Raw genomic sequence first — 24,391 nt, 5'->3', positions numbered from 1 at the left:
AATGGGAGCCATGGTGTACAGCCTATGGATCTTTTTTTTTTTTTTCCAGAAAATACCTAGATCTTCTCATTGATCCTCTTGTACATTCCTCAGTTAAATCAGGTGTGGGAAAGAATTGTGAATGAAAACAAATGTCAAAGCTTTTGTTTACACTTAGCTCTTTTTTCTTTTTAGCATCCATTTTAACCACAAATATGCCCAATTCTCCCTTTTTTGAATCTTTCAAATATTCTAACTATTCACTGCTGATAGTTAAGACGCTTTAGTTCACCTGTACTTAAACACCTGTCCTGCAATGTCCAGCAATGTATCCAATACGTGCTACATTTCATCGAATTGGAAAAAAATAATTGTGAAACTCAAGATAGTAATCTTTTAATATTTGTTATTATTATTAGTCCACAATATAATTTAATACCAGTACATACCATTAAAATATAAGCAAAAACAGACAAAAGAAACTGCAACAAAGGAAAATTGAAGCGACAATTACTTGTAACAGTCAAAAACCTGCGTGCCTTGAAAAAGAAACCAAGGAATGTGTCTTTTTTCCCCTTCACTGGAAATTTGAAATATAATTAAATATTTTCCAGCAGATTCTGAAAAAAAAACCAACACTGAGGCTTTGAAGCTGAGTATAAAACAAATGTTTTCAGAAAATAACACTGTTACTGAGCATGACCTGTGAGAAAACAATATGGGGCAAACTATAACCGCCATTTAGATATAAGTAGCATACTCTATGGATACAACAAGCATCCTGATCATCATGTAAGTCCTCTATGAATACTTCAGTTTGCACAAAAGAGAAAGAGAAAGAAAGATTTTACTGAGACTAGGAAGCAGATGATTTTAATCATACTCAAGACCATCAGAACTGCAATTCACTGAAGGAGCAACGGTCAAAAGAGTTTAGGCAGCAATTTGCTTGTCAGCATTTAGGTCAGATTTAAGTCAAGTGAGAAGAAAACTTTAACGTTGTATTCTTGTGAACCACTGTCTCAGCGTGCCTTTAAGAACAGAGAAAATACTCCTTTAATTAACACTTTCAAAAATAACTAACTCTAAAGTCTTTAATACTGCAAAAGCTCTGAGAGACTAAATTTCATGTACTAGAAAACGAAGCAGAAAGTATTTACAACCATTCACACAATTCTTGTCTTAAAGAAACAAAATCAGCAATTTTGCAAACAACTTGTTCAAACATTTAAAATTGTTGACTGTAACTTGCAAAGCTACTTATAAACTTGACTGTACTGCTTGACTACTTGACTGTAACTCGTAAAGCTAGTAACAGGAAATAATTAATCTTGCCTGGGTTTTTAGCAATTCGTTATTTTCCCTCAGAGAGTTAAGCGATGACCTCAGTTCATTATTTTCATCAGTCATTTTTCTAAAGGGTTGTCTCAGTTGGCTCCTTTTTGTCCCATGCTGCTAGAGAAATATCAAATTTTAAAACGTGATTAACAAGAGAGTCTTTTTAGAAATAATTCCCAACTAAGTTCCATTTCAGTGTTAAAAAACAGGACAAACTTTCAAAGATCAAATTTGTAATTCTTCATGGTCCAATCTGCACATACCACCAGTAGTGAAGAAAGCAACATCCACACCACATATTAAGAAGAAATATAAAGAAAATGGGAGCCATGGTGTACAGCCTATGGATCTTTTTTTTTTTTTTTCCAGAAAATACCTAGATCTTCTCATTGATCCTCTTGTACATTCCTCAGTTAAGTCAGGTGTGGGAAAGAATTGTGAATGAAAACAAATGTCAAAGCTTTTGTTTACACTTAGCTCTTTTTTTTTTTTAGCATCCATTTTAACCACAAATATGCCCAATTCTCCCTTTTTTGAATCTTTCAAATATTCTAACTATTCACTGCTGATAGTTAAGATGCTTTAGTTCACCTGTACTTAAACACCTGTCCTGCAGTGTCCAGCAATGTATCCAATACGTGCTACATTTCATTGAATTGGAAAAAAATAATTGTGAAACTCAAGATAGTAATCTTTTAATATTTGTTGTTATTATTAGTCCACAATATAATTTAATACCAGTACATACCATTAAAATATAAGCAAAAACAGACAAAAGAAACTGCAACAAAGGAAAATTGAAGCGACAATTACTTGTAACAGTCAAAAACCTGCGTGCCTTGAAAAAGAAACCAAGGAATGTGTCTTTTTTCCCCTTCACTGGAAATTTGAAATATAATTAAATATTTTCCAGCAGATTCTGAAAAAAAAAACAACACTGAGGCTTTGAAGCTGAGTATAAAACAAATGTTTTCAGAAAATAACACTGTTACTGAGCATGACCTGTGAGAAAACAATATGGGGCAAACTATAACCGCCATTTAGATATAAGTAGCATACTCTATGGATACAACAAGCATCCTGATCATCACGTAAGTCCTCTATGAATACTTCAGTTTGCACAAAAGAGAAAGAGAAAGAAAGATTTTACTGAGACTAGGAAGCAGATGATTTTAATCATACTCAAGACCATCAGAACTGCAATTCACTGAAGGAGCAACGGTCAAAAGAGTTTAGGCAGCAATTTGCTTGTCAGCATTTAGGTCAGATTTAAGTCAAGTGAGAAGAAAACTTTAACTTTGTATTCTTGTGAACCACTGTCTCAGCGTGCCTTTAAGAACAGAGAAAATACTCCTTTAATTAACACTTTCAAAAATAACTAACTCTAAAGTCTTTAATACTGCAAAAGCTCTGAGAGACTAAATTTCATGTACTAGAAAACGAAGCAGAAAGTATTTACAACCATTCACACAATTCTTGTCTTAAGGAAACAAAATCAGCAATTTTAAAAACAACTTGTTCAAACATTTAAAATTGTTGACTGTAACTTGCAAAGCTACTTATAAACTTGACTGTACTGCTTGACTACTTGACTGTAACTCGTAAAGCTAGTAACAGGAAATAATTAATCTTGCCTGGGTTTTTAGCAATTCGTTATTTTCCCTCAGAGAGTTAAGCGATGACCTCAGTTCGTTATTTTCATCAGTCATTTTTCTCAAGGTTTCTCTCAGTTGGCTCATTTTTGTCTCATGCTGCTTATTTTCATCAGTCATTTTTCTCAAGGTTTCTCTCAGTTGGCTCATTTTTGTCTCATGCTGCTAGAGAAATATCAAATTTTAAAACGTGATTAACAAGAGAGTCTTTTTAGAAACAATTCTCAACTAAGTTCCATTTCAGTGTTAAAAAACAGGACAAACTTTCAAAGATCAAATTTGTAATTCTTCATGGTCCAATCTGCACATACCACCAGTAGTGAAGAAAGCAACATCCACACCACATATTAAGAAGAAATATAAAGAAAATGGGAGCCATGGTGTACAGCCTATGGATCTTTTTTTTTTTTTTCCAGAAAATACCTAGATCTTCTCATTGATCCTCTTGTACATTCCTCAGTTAAGTCAGGTGTGGGAAAGAATTGTGAATGAAAACAAATGTCAAAGCTTTTGTTTACACTTAGCTCTTTTTTTTTTTTTAGCATCCATTTTAACCACAAATATGCCCAATTCTCCCTTTTTTGAATCTTTCAAATATTCTAACTATTCACTGCTGATAGTTAAGACGCTTTAGTTCACCTGTACTTAAACACCTGTCTTGCAATGTCCAGCAATGTATCCAATACGTGCTACATTTCATCGAATTGGAAAAAAATAATTGTGAAACTCAAGATAGTAATCTTTTAATATTTGTTGTTATTATTAGTCCACAATATAATTTAATACCAGTACATACCATTAAAATATAAGCAAAAACAGACAAAAGAAACTGCAACAAAGGAAAATTGAAGCGACAATTACTTGTAACAGTCAAAAACCTGCGTGCCTTGAAAAAGAAACCAAGGAATGTGTCTTTTTTCCCCTTCACTGGAAATTTGAAATATAATTAAATATTTTCCAGCAGATTCTGAAAAAAAAAACAACACTGAGGCTTTGAAGCTGAGTATAAAACAAATGTTTTCAGAAAATAACACTGTTACTGAGCATGACCTGTGAGAAAACAATATGGGGCAAACTATAACCGCCATTTAAATATAAGTAGCATACTCTATGGATACAACAAGCATCCTGATCATCATGTAAGTCCTCTATGAATACTTCAGTTTGCACAAAAGAGAAAGAGAAAGAAAGATTTTACTGAGACTAGGAAGCAGATGATTTTAATCATACTCAAGAGCATCAGAACTGCAATTCACTGAAGGAGCAACGGTCAAAAGAGTTTAGGCAGCAATTTGCTTGTCAGCATTTAGGTCAGATTTAAGTCAAGTGAGAAGAAAACTTTAACTTTGTATTCTTGTGAACCACTGTCTCAGCGTGCCTTTAAGAACAGAGAAAATACTCCTTTAATTAACACTTTCAAAAATAACTAACTCTAAAGTCTTTAATACTGCAAAAGCTCTGAGAGACTAAATTTCATGTACTAGAAAACGAAGCAGAAAGTATTTACAACCATTCACACAATTCTTGTCTTAAAGAAACAAAATCAGCAATTTTGCAAACAACTTGTTCAAACATTTAAAATTGTTGACTGTAACTTGCAAAGCTACTTATAAACTTGACTGTACTGCTTGACTACTTGACTGTAACTCGTAAAGCTAGTAACAGGAAATAATTAATCTTGCCTGGGTTTTTAGCAATTCGTTATTTTCCCTCAGAGAGTTAAGCGATGACCTCAGTTCGTTATTTTCATCAGTCATTTTTCTCAAGGTTTCTCTCAGTTGGCTCATTTTTGTCTCATGCTGCTAGAGAAATATCAAATTTTAAAACGTGATTAACAAGAGAGTCTTTTTAGAAATAATTCTCAACTAAGTTCCATTTCAGTGTTAAAAAACAGGACAAACTTTCAAAGATCAAATTTGTAATTCTTCATGGTCCAATCTGCACATACCACCAGTAGTGAAGAAAGCAACATCCACACCACATATTAAGAAGAAATATAAAGAAAATGGGAGCCATGGTGTACAGCCTATGGATCTTTTTTTTTTTTTTCCAGAAAATACCTAGATCTTCTCATTGATCCTCTTGTACATTCCTCAGTTAAGTCAGGTGTGGGAAAGAATTGTGAATGAAAACAAATGTCAAAGCTTTTGTTTACACTTAGCTCTTTTTTTTTTTTAGCATCCATTTTAACCACAAATATGCCCAATTCTCCCTTTTTTGAATCTTTCAAATATTCTAACTATTCACTGCTGATAGTTAAGACGCTTTAGTTCACCTGTACTTAAACACCTGTCCTGCAATGTCCAGCAATGTATCCAATACGTGCTACATTTCATCGAATTGGAAAAAAGTAATTGTGAAACTCAAGATAGTAATCTTTTAATATTTGTTGTTATTATTAGTCCATAATATAATTTAATACCAGTACATACCATTAAAATATAAGCAAAAACAGACAAAAGAAACTGCAACAAAGGAAAATTGAAGCGACAATTACTTGTAACAGTCAAAAACCTGCGTGCCTTGAAAAAGAAACCAAGGAATGTGTCTTTTTTCCCCTTCACTGGAAATTTGAAATATAATTAAATATTTTCCAGCAGATTCTGAAAAAAAAAACAACACTGAGGCTTTGAAGCTGAGTATAAAACAAATGTTTTCAGAAAATAACACTGTTACTGAGCATGACCTGTGAGAAAACAATATGGGGCAAACTATAACCGCCATTTAGATATAAGTAGCATACTCTATGGATACAACAAGCATCCTGATCATCACGTAAGTCCTCTATGAATACTTCAGTTTGCACAAAAGAGAAAGAGAAAGAAAGATTTTACTGAGACTAGGAAGCAGATGATTTTAATCATACTCAAGACCATCAGAACTGCAATTCACTGAAGGAGCAACGGTCAAAAGAGTTTAGGCAGCAATTTGCTTGTCAGCATTTAGGTCAGATTTAAGTCAAGTGAGAAGAAAACTTTAACTTTGTATTCTTGTGAACCACTGTCTCAGCGTGCCTTTAAGAACAGAGAAAATACTCCTTTAATTAACACTTTCAAAAATAACTAACTCTAAAGTCTTTAATACTGCAAAAGCTCTGAGAGACTAAATTTCATGTACTAGAAAACGAAGCAGAAAGTATTTACAACCATTCACACAATTCTTGTCTTAAGGAAACAAAATCAGCAATTTTAAAAACAACTTGTTCAAACATTTAAAATTGTTGACTGTAACTTGCAAAGCTACTTATAAACTTGACTGTACTGCTTGACTACTTGACTGTAACTCGTAAAGCTAGTAACAGGAAATAATTAATCTTGCCTGGGTTTTTAGCAATTCGTTATTTTCCCTCAGAGAGTTAAGCGATGACCTCAGTTCGTTATTTTCATCAGTCATTTTTCTCAAGGTTTCTCTCAGTTGGCTCATTTTTGTCTCATGCTGCTTATTTTCATCAGTCATTTTTCTCAAGGTTTCTCTCAGTTGGCTCATTTTTGTCTCATGCTGCTAGAGAAATATCAAATTTTAAAACGTGATTAACAAGAGAGTCTTTTTAGAAATAATTCTCAACTAAGTTCCATTTCAGTGTTAAAAAACAGGACAAACTTTCAAAGATCAAATTTGTAATTCTTCATGGTCCAATCTGCACATACCACCAGTAGTGAAGAAAGCAACATCCACACCACATATTAAGAAGAAATATAAAGAAAATGGGAGCCATGGTGTACAGCCTATGGATCTTTTTTTTTTTTTTCCAGAAAATACCTAGATCTTCTCATTGATCCTCTTGTACATTCCTCAGTTAAGTCAGGTGTGGGAAAGAATTGTGAATGAAAACAAATGTCAAAGCTTTTGTTTACACTTAGCTCTTTTTTTTTTTTTAGCATCCATTTTAACCACAAATATGCCCAATTCTCCCTTTTTTGAATCTTTCAAATATTCTAACTATTCACTGCTGATAGTTAAGACGCTTTAGTTCACCTGTACTTAAACACCTGTCCTGCAATGTCCAGCAATGTATCCAATACGTGCTACATTTCATCGAATTGGAAAAAAATAATTGTGAAACTCAAGATAGTAATCTTTTAATATTTGTTGTTATTATTAGTCCACAATATAATTTAATACCAGTACATACCATTAAAATATAAGCAAAAACAGACAAAAGAAACTGCAACAAAGGAAAATTGAAGCGACAATTACTTGTAACAGTCAAAAACCTGCGTGCCTTGAAAAAGAAACCAAGGAATGTGTCTTTTTTCCCCTTCACTGGAAATTTGAAATATAATTAAATATTTTCCAGCAGATTCTGAAAAAAAAAACAACACTGAGGCTTTGAAGCTGAGTATAAAACAAATGTTTTCAGAAAATAACACTGTTACTGAGCATGACCTGTGAGAAAACAATATGGGGCAAACTATAACCGCCATTTAAATATAAGTAGCATACTCTATGGATACAACAAGCATCCTGATCATCATGTAAGTCCTCTATGAATACTTCAGTTTGCACAAAAGAGAAAGAGAAAGAAAGATTTTACTGAGACTAGGAAGCAGATGATTTTAATCATACTCAAGAGCATCAGAACTGCAATTCACCGAAGGAGCAACGGTCAAAAGAGTTTAGGCAGCAATTTGCTTGTCAGCATTTAGGTCAGATTTAAGTCAAGTGAGAAGAAAACTTTAACTTTGTATTCTTGTGAACCACTGTCTCAGCGTGCCTTTAAGAACAGAGAAAATACTCCTTTAATTAACACTTTCAAAAATAACTAACTCTAAAGTCTTTAATACTGCAAAAGCTCTGAGAGACTAAATTTCATGTACTAGAAAACGAAGCAGAAAGTATTTACAACCATTCACACAATTCTTGTCTTAAAGAAACAAAATCAGCAATTTTGCAAACAACTTGTTCAAACATTTAAAATTGTTGACTGTAACTTGCAAAGCTACTTATAAACTTGACTGTACTGCTTGACTACTTGACTGTAACTCGTAAAGCTAGTAACAGGAAATAATTAATCTTGCCTGGGTTTTTAGCAATTCGTTATTTTCCCTCAGAGAGTTAAGCGATGACCTCAGTTCGTTATTTTCATCAGTCATTTTTCTCAAGGTTTCTCTCAGTTGGCTCATTTTTGTCTCATGCTGCTTATTTTCATCAGTCATTTTTCTCAAGGCTTCTCTCAGTTGGCTCATTTTTGTCTCATGCTGCTAGAGAAATATCAAATTTTAAAACGTGATTAACAAGAGAGTCTTTTTAGAAATAATTCTCAACTAAGTTCCATTTCAGTGTTAAAAAACAGGACAAACTTTCAAAGATCAAATTTGTAATTCTTCATGGTCCAATCTGCACATACCACCAGTAGTGAAGAAAGCAACATCCACACCACATATTAAGAAGAAATATAAAGAAAATGGGAGCCATGGTGTACAGCCTATGGATCTTTTTTTTTTTTTTCCAGAAAATACCTAGATCTTCTCATTGATCCTCTTGTACATTCCTCAGTTAAGTCAGGTGTGGGAAAGAATTGTGAATGAAAACAAATGTCAAAGCTTTTGTTTACACTTAGCTCTTTTTTTTTTTTAGCATCCATTTTAACCACAAATATGCCCAATTCTCCCTTTTTTGAATCTTTCAAATATTCTAACTATTCACTGCTGATAGTTAAGACGCTTTAGTTCACCTGTACTTAAACACCTGTCCTGCAATGTCCAGCAATGTATCCAATACGTGCTACATTTCATCGAATTGGAAAAAAATAATTGTGAAACTCAAGATAGTAATCTTTTAATATTTGTTGTTATTATTAGTCCACAGTATAATTTAATACCAGTACATACCATTAAAATATAAGCAAAAACAGACAAAAGAAACTGCAACAAAGGAAAATTGAAGCGACAATTACTTGTAACAGTCAAAAACCTGCGTGCCTTGAAAAAGAAACCAAGGAATGTGTCTTTTTTCCCCTTCACTGGAAATTTGAAATATAATTAAATATTTTCCAGCAGATTCTGAAAAAAAGAACAACACTGAGGCTTTGAAGCTGAGTATAAAACAAATGTTTTCAGAAAATAACACTGTTACTGAGCATGACCTGTGAGAAAACAATATGGGGCAAACTATAACCGCCATTTAGATATAAGTAGCATACTCTATGGATACAACAAGCATCCTGATCATCACGTAAGTCCTCTATGAATACTTCAGTTTGCACAAAATAGAAAGAGAAAAAGATTTTACTGAGACTAGGAAGCAGATGATTTTAATCATACTCAAGACCATCAGAACTGCAATTCACTGAAGGAGCAACGGTCAAAAGAGTTTAGGCAGCAATTTGCTTGTCAGCATTTAGGTCAGATTTAAGTCAAGTGAGAAGAAAACTTTAACGTTGTATTCTTGTGAACCACTGTCTCAGCGTGCCTTTAAGAACAGAGAAAATACTCCTTTAATTAACACTTTCAAAAATAACTAACTCTAAAGTCTTTAATACTGCAAAAGCTCTGAGAGACTAAATTTCATGTACTAGAAAACGAAGCAGAAAGTATTTACAACCATTCACACAATTCTTGTCTTAAAGAAACAAAATCAGCAATTTTGCAAACAACTTGTTCAAACATTTAAAATTGTTGACTGTAACTTGCAAAGCTACTTATAAACTTGACTGTACTGCTTGACTACTTGACTGTAACTCGTAAAGCTAGTAACAGGAAATAATTAATCTTGCCTGGGTTTTTAGCAATTCGTTATTTTCCCTCAGAGAGTTAAGCGATGACCTCAGTTCGTTATTTTCATCAGTCATTTTTCTCAAGGTTTCTCTCAGTTGGCTCATTTTTGTCTCATGCTGCTTATTTTCATCAGTCATTTTTCTCAAGGTTTCTCTCAGTTGGCTCATTTTTGTCTCATGCTGCTAGAGAAATATCAAATTTTAAAACGTGATTAACAAGAGTCTTTTTAGAAATAACTCCCAACTAAGTTCCATTTCAGTGTTAAAAAACAGGACAAACTTTCAAAGATCAAATATGTAATTCTTCATGGTCCAATCTGCACATACTACCAGTAGTGAAGAAAGCAACATCCACACCACATATTAAGAAGAAATATAAAGAAAATGGGAGCCATGGTGTACAGCCTATGGATCTTTTTTTTTTTTTTTCCAGAAAATACCTAGATCTTCTCATTGATCCTCTTGTACATTCCTCAGTTAAGTCAGGTGTGGGAAAGAATTGTGAATGAAAACAAATGTCAAAGCTTTTGTTTACACTTAGCTCTTTTTTTTTTTTTAGCATCCATTTTAACCACAAATATGCCCAATTCTCCCTTTTTTGAATCTTTCAAATATTCTAACTATTCACTGCTGATAGTTAAGACGCTTTAGTTCACCTGTACTTAAACACCTGTCCTGCAATGTCCAGCAATGTATCCAATACGTGCTACATTTCATCGAATTGGAAAAAAATAATTGTGAAACTCAAGATAGTAATCTTTTAATATTTGTTGTTATTATTAGTCCACAGTATAATTTAATACCAGTACATACCATTAAAATATAAGCAAAAACAGACAAAAGAAACTGCAACAAAGGAAAATTGAAGCGACAATTACTTGTAACAGTCAAAAACCTGCGTGCCTTGAAAAAGAAACCAAGGAATGTGTCTTTTTTCCCCTTCACTGGAAATTTGAAATATAATTAAATATTTTCCAGCAGATTCTGAAAAAAAAAACAACACTGAGGCTTTGAAGCTGAGTATAAAACAAATGTTTTCAGAAAATAACACTGTTACTGAGCATGACCTGTGAGAAAACAATATGGGGCAAACTATAACCGCCATTTAGATATAAGTAGCATACTCTATGGATACAACAAGCATCCTGATCATCATGTAAGTCCTCTATGAATACTTCAGTTTGCACAAAAGAGAAAGAGAAAGAAAGATTTTACTGAGACTAGGAAGCAGATGATTTTAATCATACTCAAGACCATCAGAACTGCAATTCACTGAAGGAGCAACGGTCAAAAGAGTTTAGGCAGCAATTTGCTTGTCAGCATTTAGGTCAGATTTAAGTCAAGTGAGAAGAAAACTTTAACGTTGTATTCTTGTGAACCACTGTCTCAGCGTGCCTTTAAGAACAGAGAAAATACTCCTTTAATTAACACTTTCAAAAATAACTAACTCTAAAGTCTTTAATACTGCAAAAGCTCTGAGAGACTAAATTTCATGTACTAGAAAACGAAGCAGAAAGTATTTACAACCATTCACACAATTCTTGTCTTAAAGAAACAAAATCAGCAATTTTGCAAACAACTTGTTCAAACATTTAAAATTGTTGACTGTAACTTGCAAAGCTACTTATAAACTTGACTGTACTGCTTGACTACTTGACTGTAACTCGTAAAGCTAGTAACAGGAAATAATTAATCTTGCCTGGGTTTTTAGCAATTCGTTATTTTCCCTCAGAGAGTTAAGCGATGACCTCAGTTCGTTATTTTCATCAGTCATTTTTCTCAAGGTTTCTCTCAGTTGGCTCATTTTTGTCTCATGCTGCTTATTTTCATCAGTCATTTTTCTCAAGGTTTCTCTCAGTTGGCTCATTTTTGTCTCATGCTGCTAGAGAAATATCAAATTTTAAAACGTGATTAACAAGAGTCTTTTTAGAAATAATTCCCAACTAAGTTCCATTTCAGTGTTAAAAAACAGGACAAACTTTCAAAGATCAAATTTGTAATTCTTCATGGTCCAATCTGCACATACTACCAGTAGTGAAGAAAGCAACATCCACACCACATATTAAGAAGAAATATAAAGAAAATGGGAGCCATGGTGTACAGCCTATGGATCTTTTTTTTTTTTTTTCCAGAAAATACCTAGATCTTCTCATTGATCCTCTTGTACATTCCTCAGTTAAGTCAGGTGTGGGAAAGAATTGTGAATGAAAACAAATGTCAAAGCTTTTGTTTACACTTAGCTCTTTTTTTTTTTTTAGCATCCATTTTAACCACAAATATGCCCAATTCTCCCTTTTTTGAATCTTTCAAATATTCTAACTATTCACTGCTGATAGTTAAGACGCTTTAGTTCACCTGTACTTAAACACCTGTCCTGCAATGTCCAGCAATGTATCCAATACGTGCTACATTTCATCGAATTGGAAAAAAATAATTGTGAAACTCAAGATAGTAATCTTTTAATATTTGTTGTTATTATTAGTCCACAGTATAATTTAATACCAGTACATACCATTAAAATATAAGCAAAAACAGACAAAAGAAACTGCAACAAAGGAAAATTGAAGCGACAATTACTTGTAACAGTCAAAAACCTGCGTGCCTTGAAAAAGAAACCAAGGAATGTGTCTTTTTTCCCCTTCACTGGAAATTTGAAATATAATTAAATATTTTCCAGCAGATTCTGAAAAAAAAAACAACACTGAGGCTTTGAAGCTGAGTATAAAACAAATGTTTTCAGAAAATAACACTGTTACTGAGCATGACCTGTGAGAAAACAATATGGGGCAAACTATAACCGCCATTTAGATATAAGTAGCATACTCTATGGATACAACAAGCATCCTGATCATCATGTAAGTCCTCTATGAATACTTCAGTTTGCACAAAAGAGAAAGAGAAAGAAAGATTTTACTGAGACTAGGAAGCAGATGATTTTAATCATACTCAAGACCATCAGAACTGCAATTCACTGAAGGAGCAACGGTCAAAAGAGTTTAGGCAGCAATTTGCTTGTCAGCATTTAGGTCAGATTTAAGTCAAGTGAGAAGAAAACTTTAACGTTGTATTCTTGTGAACCACTGTCTCAGCGTGCCTTTAAGAACAGAGAAAATACTCCTTTAATTAACACTTTCAAAAATAACTAACTCTAAAGTCTTTAATACTGCAAAAGCTCTGAGAGACTAAATTTCATGTACTAGAAAACGAAGCAGAAAGTATTTACAACCATTCACACAATTCTTGTCTTAAAGAAACAAAATCAGCAATTTTGCAAACAACTTGTTCAAACATTTAAAATTGTTGACTGTAACTTGCAAAGCTACTTATAAACTTGACTGTACTGCTTGACTACTTGACTGTAACTCGTAAAGCTAGTAACAGGAAATAATTAATCTTGCCTGGGTTTTTAGCAATTCGTTATTTTCCCTCAGAGAGTTAAGCGATGACCTCAGTTCGTTATTTTCATCAGTCATTTTTCTCAAGGTTTCTCTCAGTTGGCTCATTTTTGTCTCATGCTGCTTATTTTCATCAGTCATTTTTCTCAAGGCTTCTCTCAGTTGGCTCATTTTTGTCTCATGCTGCTAGAGAAATATCAAATTTTAAAACGTGATTAACAAGAGAGTCTTTTTAGAAATAATTCCCAACTAAGTTCCATTTCAGTGTTAAAAAACAGGACAAACTTTCAAAGATCAAATTTGTAATTCTTCATGGTCCAATCTGCACATACTACCAGTAGTGAAGAAAGCAACATCCACACCACATATTAAGAAGAAATATAAAGAAAATGGGAGCCATGGTGTACAGCCTATGGATCTTTTTTTTTTTTTTCCAGAAAATACCTAGATCTTCTCATTGATCCTCTTGTACATTCCTCAGTTAAGTCAGGTGTGGGAAAGAATTGTGAATGAAAACAAATGTCAAAGCTTTTGTTTACACTTAGCTCTTTTTTTTTTTTAGCATCCATTTTAACCACAAATATGCCCAATTCTCCCTTTTTTGAATCTTTCAAATATTCTAACTATTCACTGCTGATAGTTAAGACGCTTTAGTTCACCTGTACTTAAACACCTGTCCTGCAATGTCCAGCAATGTATCCAATACGTGCTACATTTCATCGAATTGGAAAAAAATAATTGTGAAACTCAAGATAGTAATCTTTTAATATTTGTTGTTATTATTAGTCCACAGTATAATTTAATACCAGTACATACCATTAAAATATAAGCAAAAACAGACAAAAGAAACTGCAACAAAGGAAAATTGAAGCGACAATTACTTGTAACAGTCAAAAACCTGCGTGCCTTGAAAAAGAAACCAAGGAATGTGTCTTTTTTCCCCTTCACTGGAAATTTGAAATATAATTAAATATTTTCCAGCAGATTCTGAAAAAAAAAACAACACTGAGGCTTTGAAGCTGAGTATAAAACAAATGTTTTCAGAAAATAACACTGTTACTGAGCATGACCTGTGAGAAAACAATATGGGGCAAACTATAACCGCCATTTAGATATAAGTAGCATACTCTATGGATACAACAAGCATCCTGATCATCATGTAAGTCCTCTATGAATACTTCAGTTTGCACAAAAGAGAAAGAGAAAGAAAGATTTTACTGAGACTAGGAAGCAGATGATTTTAATCATACTCAAGACCATCAGAACTGCAATTCACTGAAGGAGCAACGGTCAAAAGAGTTTAGGCAGCAATTTGCTTGTCAGCATTTAGGTCAGATTTAAGTCAAGTGAGAAGAAAACTTTAACGTTGTATTCTTGTGAACCACTGTCTCAGCGTGCCTTTAAGAACAGAGAAAATACTCCTTTAATTAACACTTTCAAAAATAACTAACTCTAAAGTCTTTAATACTGCAAAAGCTCTGAGAGACTAAATTTCATGTACTAGAAAACGAAGCAGAAAGTATTTACAACCATTCACACAATTCTTGTCTTAAAGAAACAAAATCAGCAATTTTGCAAACAACTTGTTCAAACATTTAAAATTGTTGACTGTAACTTGCAAAGCTACTTATAAACTTGACTGTACTGCTTGACTACTTGACTGTAACTCGTAAAGCTAGTAACAGGAAATAATTAATCTTGCCTGGGTTTTTAGCAATTCGTTATTTTCCCTCAGAGAGTTAAGCGATGACCTCAGTTCGTTATTTTCATCAGTCATTTTTCTCAAGGTTTCTCTCAGTTGGCTCATTTTTGTCTCATGCTGCTAGAGAAATATCAAATTTTAAAACGTGATTAACAAGAGTCTTTTTAGAAATAATTCCCAACTAAGTTCCATTTCAGTGTTAAAAAACAGGACAAACTTTCAAAGATCAAATTTGTAATTCTTCATGGTCCAATCTGCACATACCACCAGTAGTGAAGAAAGCAACATCCACACCACATATTAAGAAGAAATATAAAGAAAATGGGAGCCATGGTGTACAGCCTATGGATCTTTTTTTTTTTTTTTCCAGAAAATACCTAGATCTTCTCATTGATCCTCTTGTACATTCCTCAGTTAAGTCAGGTGTGGGAAAGAATTGTGAATGAAAACAAATGTCAAAGCTTTTGTTTACACTTAGCTCTTTTTTTTTTTTAGCATCCATTTTAACCACAAATATGCCCAATTCTCCCTTTTTTGAATCTTTCAAATATTCTAACTATTCACTGCTGATAGTTAAGACGCTTTAGTTCACCTGTACTTAAACACCTGTCCTGCAATGTCCAGCAATGTATCCAATACGTGCTACATTTCATCGAATTGGAAAAAAATAATTGTGAAACTCAAGATAGTAATCTTTTAATATTTGTTGTTATTATTAGTCCACAATATAATTTAATACCAGTACATACCATTAAAATATAAGCAAAAACAGACAAAAGAAACTGCAACAAAGGAAAATTGAAGCGACAATTACTTGTAACAGTCAAAAACCTGCGTGCCTTGAAAAAGAAACCAAGGAATGTGTCTTTTTTCCCCTTCACTGGAAATTTGAAATATAATTAAATATTTTCCAGCAGATTCTGAAAAAAAAAACAACACTGAGGCTTTGAAGCCGAGTATAAAACAAATGTTTTCAGAAAGTAACATTCCATTTCTCAGAAACCGTGAGAATCTTCTATGTGAAAATAGCTTTTTGTTCAGAAGTGTTGTCTTCTGCACTAGGAATTCAACCATCTACTACATTTTCTTAAGCCTCACTCTCAGACTGTTATCATGCTGCAAAAAGGACTTAAGCGGTAAATATAGAAATGATCTCATCAACAAAGAAAATGCTACAGATAGGCTCCAAACGGAGTGCTCAATTACTTCCATTGAAAAGGCCAAACCTTTAGAGTTAACCAAGCCTTGGAAAAGCTTGCCCAGCTTGGGATGGAACAGGAGCAAGGTGGCTTGAAATTGACCATAAACTTTCAAAACAGTCAGGGACAGCAGAATTATAAGTGAAAGGTTTTGAGAGGAAATAAAAAAGAATTAATATTCTCAATTTCTCCAAACCACATTACACAATGCTTTATAAGGCTTGCATATTTGGGGTTTTGACAATAATTTCACAGTTCTTCAGGGATTTGGCAATAATTTCACAGACCACAGGGCTGTTGTAGGTGGTGCCAGGATGTCTAAACCATCCAATTCCATTATCAAATCGGGTACCATCTGTATCATAATAAAGTGCATCACTTCATTCCTGCCAAATGTTTGTCTAGTCTGTTCCGAAGACCTGCAAATACTGGAAGCACCAGTCTTACTGACCTCTCTAACCCAGTGGTTAACTGCTTCATTTTAATCTAGTTTTCCCAAATTTCAACAGTAATCTGTACCTACACATCCCACAATTCATTGCACCATTCTGAACTGGAAACCACACCAAACTCACTAACAACAGTTTGGCACTTTTTATGCTAAATCTTTCATTTGGGGGTTTCAAACACTTTAAAGAAATAAGCATTATATCCAGCAAACATATGATGGCTTAAGAAAACTACAAGCAAGTTAAAATGTATGGGGAGCAATAAGAATCACTAAGTAAGTTATTGTACTTTTTTCATAGTTCCAAGTACTGCCTAAACGTCTTCATCAGCATCTTTTATTGCAGCGAAAGCTGCTTCACATCTGTGAAGCAATTCTTCTCGCTCAACTAGAGCACGTTCTCGTCTCTCAAGTTCCAGTGCATATTTCTCCTGTGCTGAACGCTCCCTCTATACCAAGGAAAAAAAATGTTGAAACGCCTTCGAAACACATGAAATTACCGATTTATAGTGAACTAGAATTCTTTCCTCTGCAGATATGCTTAGGTTTTGTTTTTAATTATAGTGTTACACAATAGCTGACTAATTAGAAGTATCCTAATGGCCATCTACATTCAATTGGATTTGCGGCAGGACTGCTTGGCCTTCCAAAATGCAGAATTCAACTCTGCATGGCTGTTCAAGTAACAGCATAGACAATTAAAAGTAGGATTTTGTTTCCAGAAGTTTTGGATAATGCTATTATCTGTAAGACAAAAGAGTCCAGTGCCCTAAACACTAGATTGCTGTATTGTTTCTTCAGTTAGTGGAAAGCACCTCTAGGAAAGTGGTGAGAAAAAAGATACGCACAATTCTTTTCATCTTGGATGGTGCAAAAGACAGTCCCAGCAGGAAATCTAGCAGAAGCACAGAAGCTGTTACAGAATAAAACCAATGCAGGTTTGGGAGCTCTTTAGTTAGTGGCCCAAGCCTGCTGGTGGATAAACTATTGGGAGTCACCAGCAGCAGAAAAGTAAAGGCAGAAGGGATGGTCTTCACAGAAGATCAAGTCAAGAGGGCAAGTGCTCTTGAATGCCCAGAGTGAAGAGCATAGTTTCAGGTGCTGTCAGGAAAAGCAGTGCTTGCAGGTGTTTCTCTCCATGCCAACACCGCATCACAAGACACAACTCTTGGAATAATAGCACTGTGTTCAAACTCCCTTCAGCAGAGCAAATATCTGATCTAACCACTACCCATGTCATTACCAAGTCAGTGAACTAATTTAGGGGAAGAGGTGGATGATGACAGTGATATAGTTAGTAATTTCTGAATTCTCTGTCAAAAGTGAGAATCTTTGTAACATTACTGATCATTACAAAATGTCTGAGGCCATTACAGTTCCTACCTGGAGATTCTGACGGGCGACTTGCAGTTCGCTATTACTCTGACTTTTACCTAAATGGGATGGTAAGGTGTTATCTGTGGAGAAAAAGAACACACTTTACATTAAAAATATAGTCTTAAATAAATAAAGACTGCTTATCCAAACCAGCGAAAGTGTATTTTAAGCGTTTACAGCGACCAGCATAAAGCAAGACATATTGAAATGAAAAAGTAATCTCCTAAAGAATTACGGAGAAATGCTCAAAGTTTTGTTCCATGACTTGTTTGAATCAATCTATGCACGGACTGAAACATGAGGTAGCCAAAGTTTCCTTTTTGTTATGGCTTCAGGAAAGTGATTAACTGCTGAATAGACCCGGACCTCTCCTATTTCCCGTTGAGTGAAACACTTCAGAACTGCAATTTAACAAATTGCTACTGAGTAAATTAAGAGGAATTTAGTTGTATACAATGAGAATTGATGTACAATAGTCACAGTTTCTCTGTTAAGAATTTAGTTTAGAATAAAGAGAAGCCAGTCCACCATTTAGGGAACCTGAGCACTTTCATTTCTGATAAAGGCTGCCTCACACTCGACTCTAAAAATACTAATAGATACGCCTCTTGCTCGAATATTTAGTCCTACCTAACCGACTACATTAGCAATGAGCATGAGCACCCATATAGCCCCAATGCAAATTCCTTTTTGTCATTCCTGGTCCTCCCTTGTTCTGTCTTGAAGACCCAAGTGTACATCTTTGGCACAAATGACGATAACACAAACATTACTGCCCATTGTTCCAAACCAGTATTAGTCCGACACTGCCATTATTACAGAGCTGAATTCATTCTTAGATGGTTAGAAACATATTCGGAGCCTGTATTCATAGGTCACATAGGAAGACAGACCTGCCTTCCCATTGACGCTTACCGATGTCCAAACACAAAGAGCTAAACAGGCAGCAGCAAATGAAAACGGATCAGAACAGACTAGAGAACACAGAAAGGATAGAAGTAGGGAAGTATGTGACAGATTCTTAAGAACCAAGCATAACAATACTGCTTCTCAGCAACATGTTACAGCATAAATTGGAACTCCTTACATATTCACTCCTCTTTTGGAGTGATTAGGGCCATACTAGCTGTTCAGTGTTGCTATCTGTCTTCTTACTGCAATACGAAGTATTTCTAGAAGAACCTCTGGTACAGACAGTCATGTTTATGCTGAGTTTCAGAGAGTAACGCCTCTTACCAACATCATATTTATGAAGTTCCGCTAGCGATGGTGCTTTACAATCCAGCAACTGCTCCTATTGAACATGAAGGCAACACATTAATATTTCATCTTGCATGTGGGCCTTTTCAACAACTACATTAACAGACAACTCTTGCCTCCACCACACAAACTACATTACTTAAACTATTAAAGCTGAAAAGCTTCCAGTTATTACGAAGCTTAATGAAACACTCAAACATTTAAAATAGGGAAAAAAAATCAGAATTTGTCTCTTATGGATGGCATGTTCAGCTTGTGAAACCATTTGGTTCAAAGGCAGCATACCCTGCCACAGAATAGCCTGTCTAAAACAAACATCTTAAGACTAAGTGTCATTGCTGCTGTGTTACACAAAACTAATACCTGTGCAAAAGTCAGACTGTGCAACTGAAGGCTTTTACGCAGCAATCGAGAGTTAGAGCATTCCTTACTTTCTGCTCTATTTAATCCAAATTTAGAAAACAAACAAGCAGCATAGAGGGCAAGGAAGTCTGAGTTCTCAGGCCTGATACCTTCCTGCCAGTCACACAATAAATAGAGAACTGCCTACCTAGTCTTAACTTCTTGGATGTGACTACTAGCATGATTTTCCTGCATTTTTGAAGACTGTCAACCCTGAAACCTTGACAAGTGTACGAAAGCCTGCAGTTGCAGTTTTCTTGAAAGCTAGACCGAAGTGTCAAATGGCAGAGAAATTAACATTTCTTTAAATAGAAGAATAGGAAATCTAGAAAAATAGAATAAATTCTAGAAGAATTACATCTAAAGAATATTAATTCCATTAGATTTAATACTCAAGATTCTAAAATAATTTAGCCAGGAAGTTTTACAGAAGATGACACGGGAAAAGTGCTCCTCCAGTCAGACGCTAGAAGCTTCTGAACGTCACAGAACAGAGGTTGGAAATTGGCATTTACCTTCAACTTGTAAACAGCAGGGCTTCCAGGAAACAACTTAGCAGATTTTTCAACCCAGTATTTTGCTCTTTCATCAGTGACGGCATTATTGCACAGTAACTCCGCTATCTTCAGTACTAGATCTTTCTGCATTGGGTTCAACTCCACAGAACGCTAGTTTTCCCCATGCACGCACACCGGAAAAAAAGGCAGGAAAAAAAAGGTAACTTGATCTTGCAATCCACACAGAATGGGAAAGAAAATTATAACAGTAATTGAAAAGACACAGGTATTCAAATTAGACAGATCTATTAGTAAATACTTTTTGAATGAGTTAAGAAAGACCTCAGTTGCTAAATGCATCACTAGTCTACAGCACCCAGATACATCTGCTGCAACTCAAAAGAGCAAAAATTCAGAAAAGAAAGAATTTCCAAGGGAAAAAACGCAGAAGCCAGCTACTCTGCCCCCACCACCAGCTATACGCAGGCAGCTGGACTCTTACGTACCTTTAGTCTAACTCCATATAGACATTTTTGAAGAAATATATAATTAAGTCACACCCTACGACAAGCTGGGATGTATTGGCAGCAAAACTTTTGAGCACATCCTCTCCCTCCCCAAAACCTGAACAAAGGCATTCTGATGGTGAATTTTTCATTGGGCAATCATATAAATAAATGTCAATTATGTTCGCCCTGCCCCATCTCACACCCCCCCAAACAAAACCCCCCAAAAAAGCAATAAATACGAACAACTAGAAAACACCCTAGGTCTAGTCTTCCAGTAGCAACTAGATTACTGCTGTCACCTGAGCCCTTGCTAAGAATCTGTCACTGCTGTCAAATTCCCTAATCCAAAGGGCAATGTAAGATATGGAAAGAATTTAGTAGCAGCTAGCACAAAGACCCAGTCTAGGTCACAAAAGAATCATCTTAAAAAAAAATACTGATGAAGCAAAACACATCAAATGAAGAATCCCCTCTGCAGTACGTCATATACACCTTTGGCAACAGAAAGCATACATATTACACTTTTTCCACAAACATGTTTTCTTCTATGCATTTAAGAAAAGTCCAGAACAGAATGATTTTAAAAGTCCCTTTACAATGGATTAAAGCAGGACATCGGAGGTCGGTGGAGTACTTACCCTGTAACATCCAAAAGCTTCTTCTATGTTGTCCTCAGCTTCATAAATTTGTCCAAGAAATCTGTGTGCTCTCGCATCTCTCTTTTGCACACTGAGGTATGTAAATATATACCTATGGAGCAGGAAAAAAAGGATCAATATTCCTCAATAATACGAGTCCCTCTGTCCTCCCCCGCCCCCCCCCAGTGTCCACGGAAGCGGGGCAGGAATTTAACATGTGATACAGGAAATGCAGTCATGGTTGGTTCCAGATACCTGGTCTGGACCTTAAAGTACAGAACATTATTTTTACATGTACAGACGCTACTTATTTGCCACCAAGTATTGGTATTTATTAAAAAAAAAAAAAAAAAAAAAAAGAGAAAGAAACTGTAACTGTAATTGCTTCATAATACAATGGAATAAAAGCCATTTCAAACAGCAAGTTTTTCAATATCACGTAACTAATTATCTAAGTTGCTGTTTTATAAAGATTTAAACAGCACTTGATACCCACATCTACTGCTACTGTAAAGCAGCATGATAGTGATCTTGATTTCTCCAGTCTACTTCATATTCACTTAGCTTTTCTAAAGTACTTTAGAGAACAGAATAGCAGAATACAGCAACGCGTATTACCTTTTAGCAAGTTCATATTCCTTTATTTCAAAATACAGCTTAGCGAACTGGAATCCTTTCAACGATTTCTGAATGGAAAACACACAACAAGCACATTTTAGATGTACAACACTTTCAAAGTAATTGCATAGGAAGACCCTTCTGATACTTTTTGAGAGACTGAATTTGATAACTAGTTATCAGCTCCAGTCCGCTCCTCATAACCAAAGTTTTGTTTTTGAAAGATGTGGGATTTGGAAAACAATGTTTTTCCTGTAACTGGCCAAGGCTACAAACGTGAAATTGAGGTTACTGGTGAAGCAAGCAACAAGCCTTAATACTTGTGACATTTCACAACCACTTCTTACTGAAGAGTGTAGAAGAAGTAGAAGAGAGTCTGCTACATTTAAAGTACAGCCTGTTTTTTTCCCCCAATGTAACAATGTTGCAAAAAGAACCCCTAAAATCTGACAGAGTAAACAAAAAAGATGGTACTTAGTCCTGGTCTAGTACATATCACTCACAACTGTTTCAATATAGGTAAAATGTTTTCTTCCCACCTAAGAAATCCCACCTACTCTCAGTTTATATACAAAATGCATCAATACAGTAATTTATTTCTGATGTCATCAGTCTGAGATAGCTTGAACACACTTGTTCTGGGGATGAAAGACGAAAGGTATTTAAGGAGGAATAAAACAAGGAAACGAAAGCGAGAAAAAGCAAAACAGAAAACTGAGCAAGCAAGAGGGCAAGATGGGAGAAGCACGGGCAGGAGGAAATGAGTCAAAGGAAAGAGCTAGAGAACTACAAAGTCACAAGCAAAAACTTCAAGGTAGAAGCTATTTTTAAATATGTATTTAAAATCCGAGCTCCCAACATCGGATCAAAAAGCAGGTTTTGTCTGTGAACTCCAAACTACTGGAGGTAGTTAGGCCCAACGACGCAAAACATGAATCAACGGTCTGCATTCGAAATACACTCAAATTGCTACTCCCCACCCCTCCCCCACCCCCAAGTGATCTATGTAAAACTTTAAGCGAATTTCAATGAAAACAGGCCTCCGCGTTTTCGGTCCATCTTTTCAGGTATCACTGACACGCCAGAGCGGACTCACGCTTGACACCTTGCGGACAGGGATGAAAAGCAACCTCAAAAGAAACGCTTGCAGCCTTGGCAGACCCTTCCCTCCGAAATCAACACAACAAGGAAACCAGTAACTATTCCCTCGGTGGACTGTGCTACACAGTCAGCTGTAAGCATCGCTCGAAAGTCAAAACTAAACGCGTCCGGTGGCCTTGAGCACAAGAAGAGGAGAGGAAATATTTTGTGTCGAGGCCACCGGGGAGTATCAACACTGTGGGAACGTATCTGTGCACCTGGCGGCGATGCACTTGACGCTGTCTAGCCCAAACAGTGCCCAAGTCGAACCCACAAAGTCACAGGACAGCTTTGCTGCTGCTGCTGCTGCTGGGAAAGGCACCAACCAAAGGCACAGCCCCTGCACGCAGTCCCTACCGGATCACGCTTAGCTCGGGCACATTCACGCCGCTTCAAAGCAACTCCGAGCGGCAGGCCGGGATCTTTCAGGATTAGGGCCCGCTGAATCGCATCAGGCGGCTGAGCGTTTCCCAGCTAAAATGGGCACGGGTGGCGTTTGTCACCCCCGGGCCCGCTGGCTGACAGGGAGCGGAGCTGTGCGCCCCCAGCCCCCCTCGCTCGGCGCTGTCGCTTCAGCGAGTGGCCGGCCAGAAACCTCCACGGCGCCGCACGGAAAGGACACTGAAACTTGAAGGCGGCGCGGTGCTTCGTTTGTGAAGGAAAGTACCTCTCCCTCGCTCCGGCCCCGAGGAAAGCCCTGCTATAAAACCCCTCCTGTCCGTGAGGCGCCGCGGGGCAGGGGCAGGGGCAGGGGCAGGGGCAGGGGCAGGGGCAGCCCCAACCCTCCCCTCACGACGCCGGCCACCCCCCTAGCCCCCCACCCCACCCGGGACCCCACCGGGACCCCACCGGGACCCCCTCCGCCTCCCCCCCCGCCGGCCAAGGGAAGCGGCGAGGCCTCGCTCACCTCTCTCCGAGAAGCCGCAGAGGCCTGCACGGAGGCGACACAGCGCTCCACCTCGGCCTTGCTGCGCCTCAACATGGCGACCGCAGCAGCGCCGAGCCCGGCCGGGCTCCGCTCCGCTCCGCTCCGCTCCCGTGCCGCGCCGCGCCGCCGCAGCGGCACAAACAAACAGCTCCAGGCGGGGCACCGGCCGCGCCCTAGGAACGCCGCGCACGCAGCGCGCTACGCACACTGCGCACACTGCGCACACTGCGCACGCCCCCGCTGAATGCGCAGGAGCCGTTGCCACAGTGCGGGGAGGGGAGGGGCGAGGCTGTGACGCATGCGCGGGGCGGCCGCTGGGGCTCCCTGACAGGGCTTTAGGAACTGAGTTTGCAAAGGGTCCCTCAGAAAGTAGCTGGGAGCAGCCCTGAAGACGCGCAGGCTGCAGAGTTTGAGACACGAGCTGTAACTTATTCTTTTGGATTGATTGATTTAATTTTGTAAGCCGTAAGGCGGTTGCCCCGCGGCTTGCTGGAGGTGTGCCCCTCTCGCTTTTCTGCAAGTTCCAGGCACTTTGCTCAAATGGAGGCCACTGGGCTGTCCCCAAATGGTGTGATATCTCTGTGGACAGGCTGC

At 36.8% G+C, this 24,391-nt stretch overlaps 1 protein-coding gene across 2 annotated transcripts; it reads right to left on the bottom strand.

The window, feature by feature from the left end:
- Positions 1–15,711: 15,711 nt before the first annotated feature.
- Positions 15,712–24,113, bottom strand: LOC140000953 (RANBP2-like and GRIP domain-containing protein 8). 2 transcript variants are annotated; one of them, XM_072032056.1, is made up of 6 exons: positions 23,777–24,113; positions 21,730–21,797; positions 21,112–21,223; positions 19,983–20,135; positions 19,042–19,099; positions 15,712–17,885 (listed from the first exon to the last, which is right to left on the bottom strand). In XM_072032056.1, the coding sequence occupies exons 1-6, from the start codon at positions 23,849–23,851 to the stop codon at positions 17,779–17,781; spliced, it is 573 nt and encodes a 190-aa protein (XP_071888157.1). In that variant the 5' UTR covers positions 23,852–24,113; the 3' UTR covers positions 15,712–17,778. The 2 variants fall into 2 exon arrangements, with proteins under 2 accessions (XP_071888157.1, XP_071888156.1); XM_072032055.1 differs by lacking the exon at positions 15,712–17,885 and having other exon boundaries at positions 17,989–19,099.
- Between the last annotated feature and the right edge of the window lie 278 nt (positions 24,114–24,391).

Source organism: Anas platyrhynchos, chromosome 35, assembly GCF_047663525.1.
Source record: "Anas platyrhynchos isolate ZD024472 breed Pekin duck chromosome 35, IASCAAS_PekinDuck_T2T, whole genome shotgun sequence".
NCBI lineage: Eukaryota > Metazoa > Chordata > Aves > Anseriformes > Anatidae > Anas > Anas platyrhynchos.
Note: the sequence above shows the minus strand (reverse complement) of the source record. Positions and strands in the feature narration are given on the sequence as shown.

What these genes read in the sequence shown, in the direction of transcription:
- LOC140000953 (XM_072032055.1), bottom strand. Translation starts at nt 23,851, where the DNA reads ATGTTGAGGCGCAGCAAGGCCGAGGTGGAGCGCTGTGTCGCCTCCGTG. An exon ending in GAATATGAACTTGCTAAAAG is followed by an intron (nt 21,224 to 21,729) that starts GTAATACGCGTT and finishes CCTGCTCCATAG; the next exon opens with GTATATATTTACATACCTCA. An exon ending in AAGCTTTTGGATGTTACAGG is followed by an intron (nt 20,136 to 21,111) that starts GTAAGTACTCCA and finishes GGGGAAAACTAG; the next exon opens with CGTTCTGTGGAGTTGAACCC.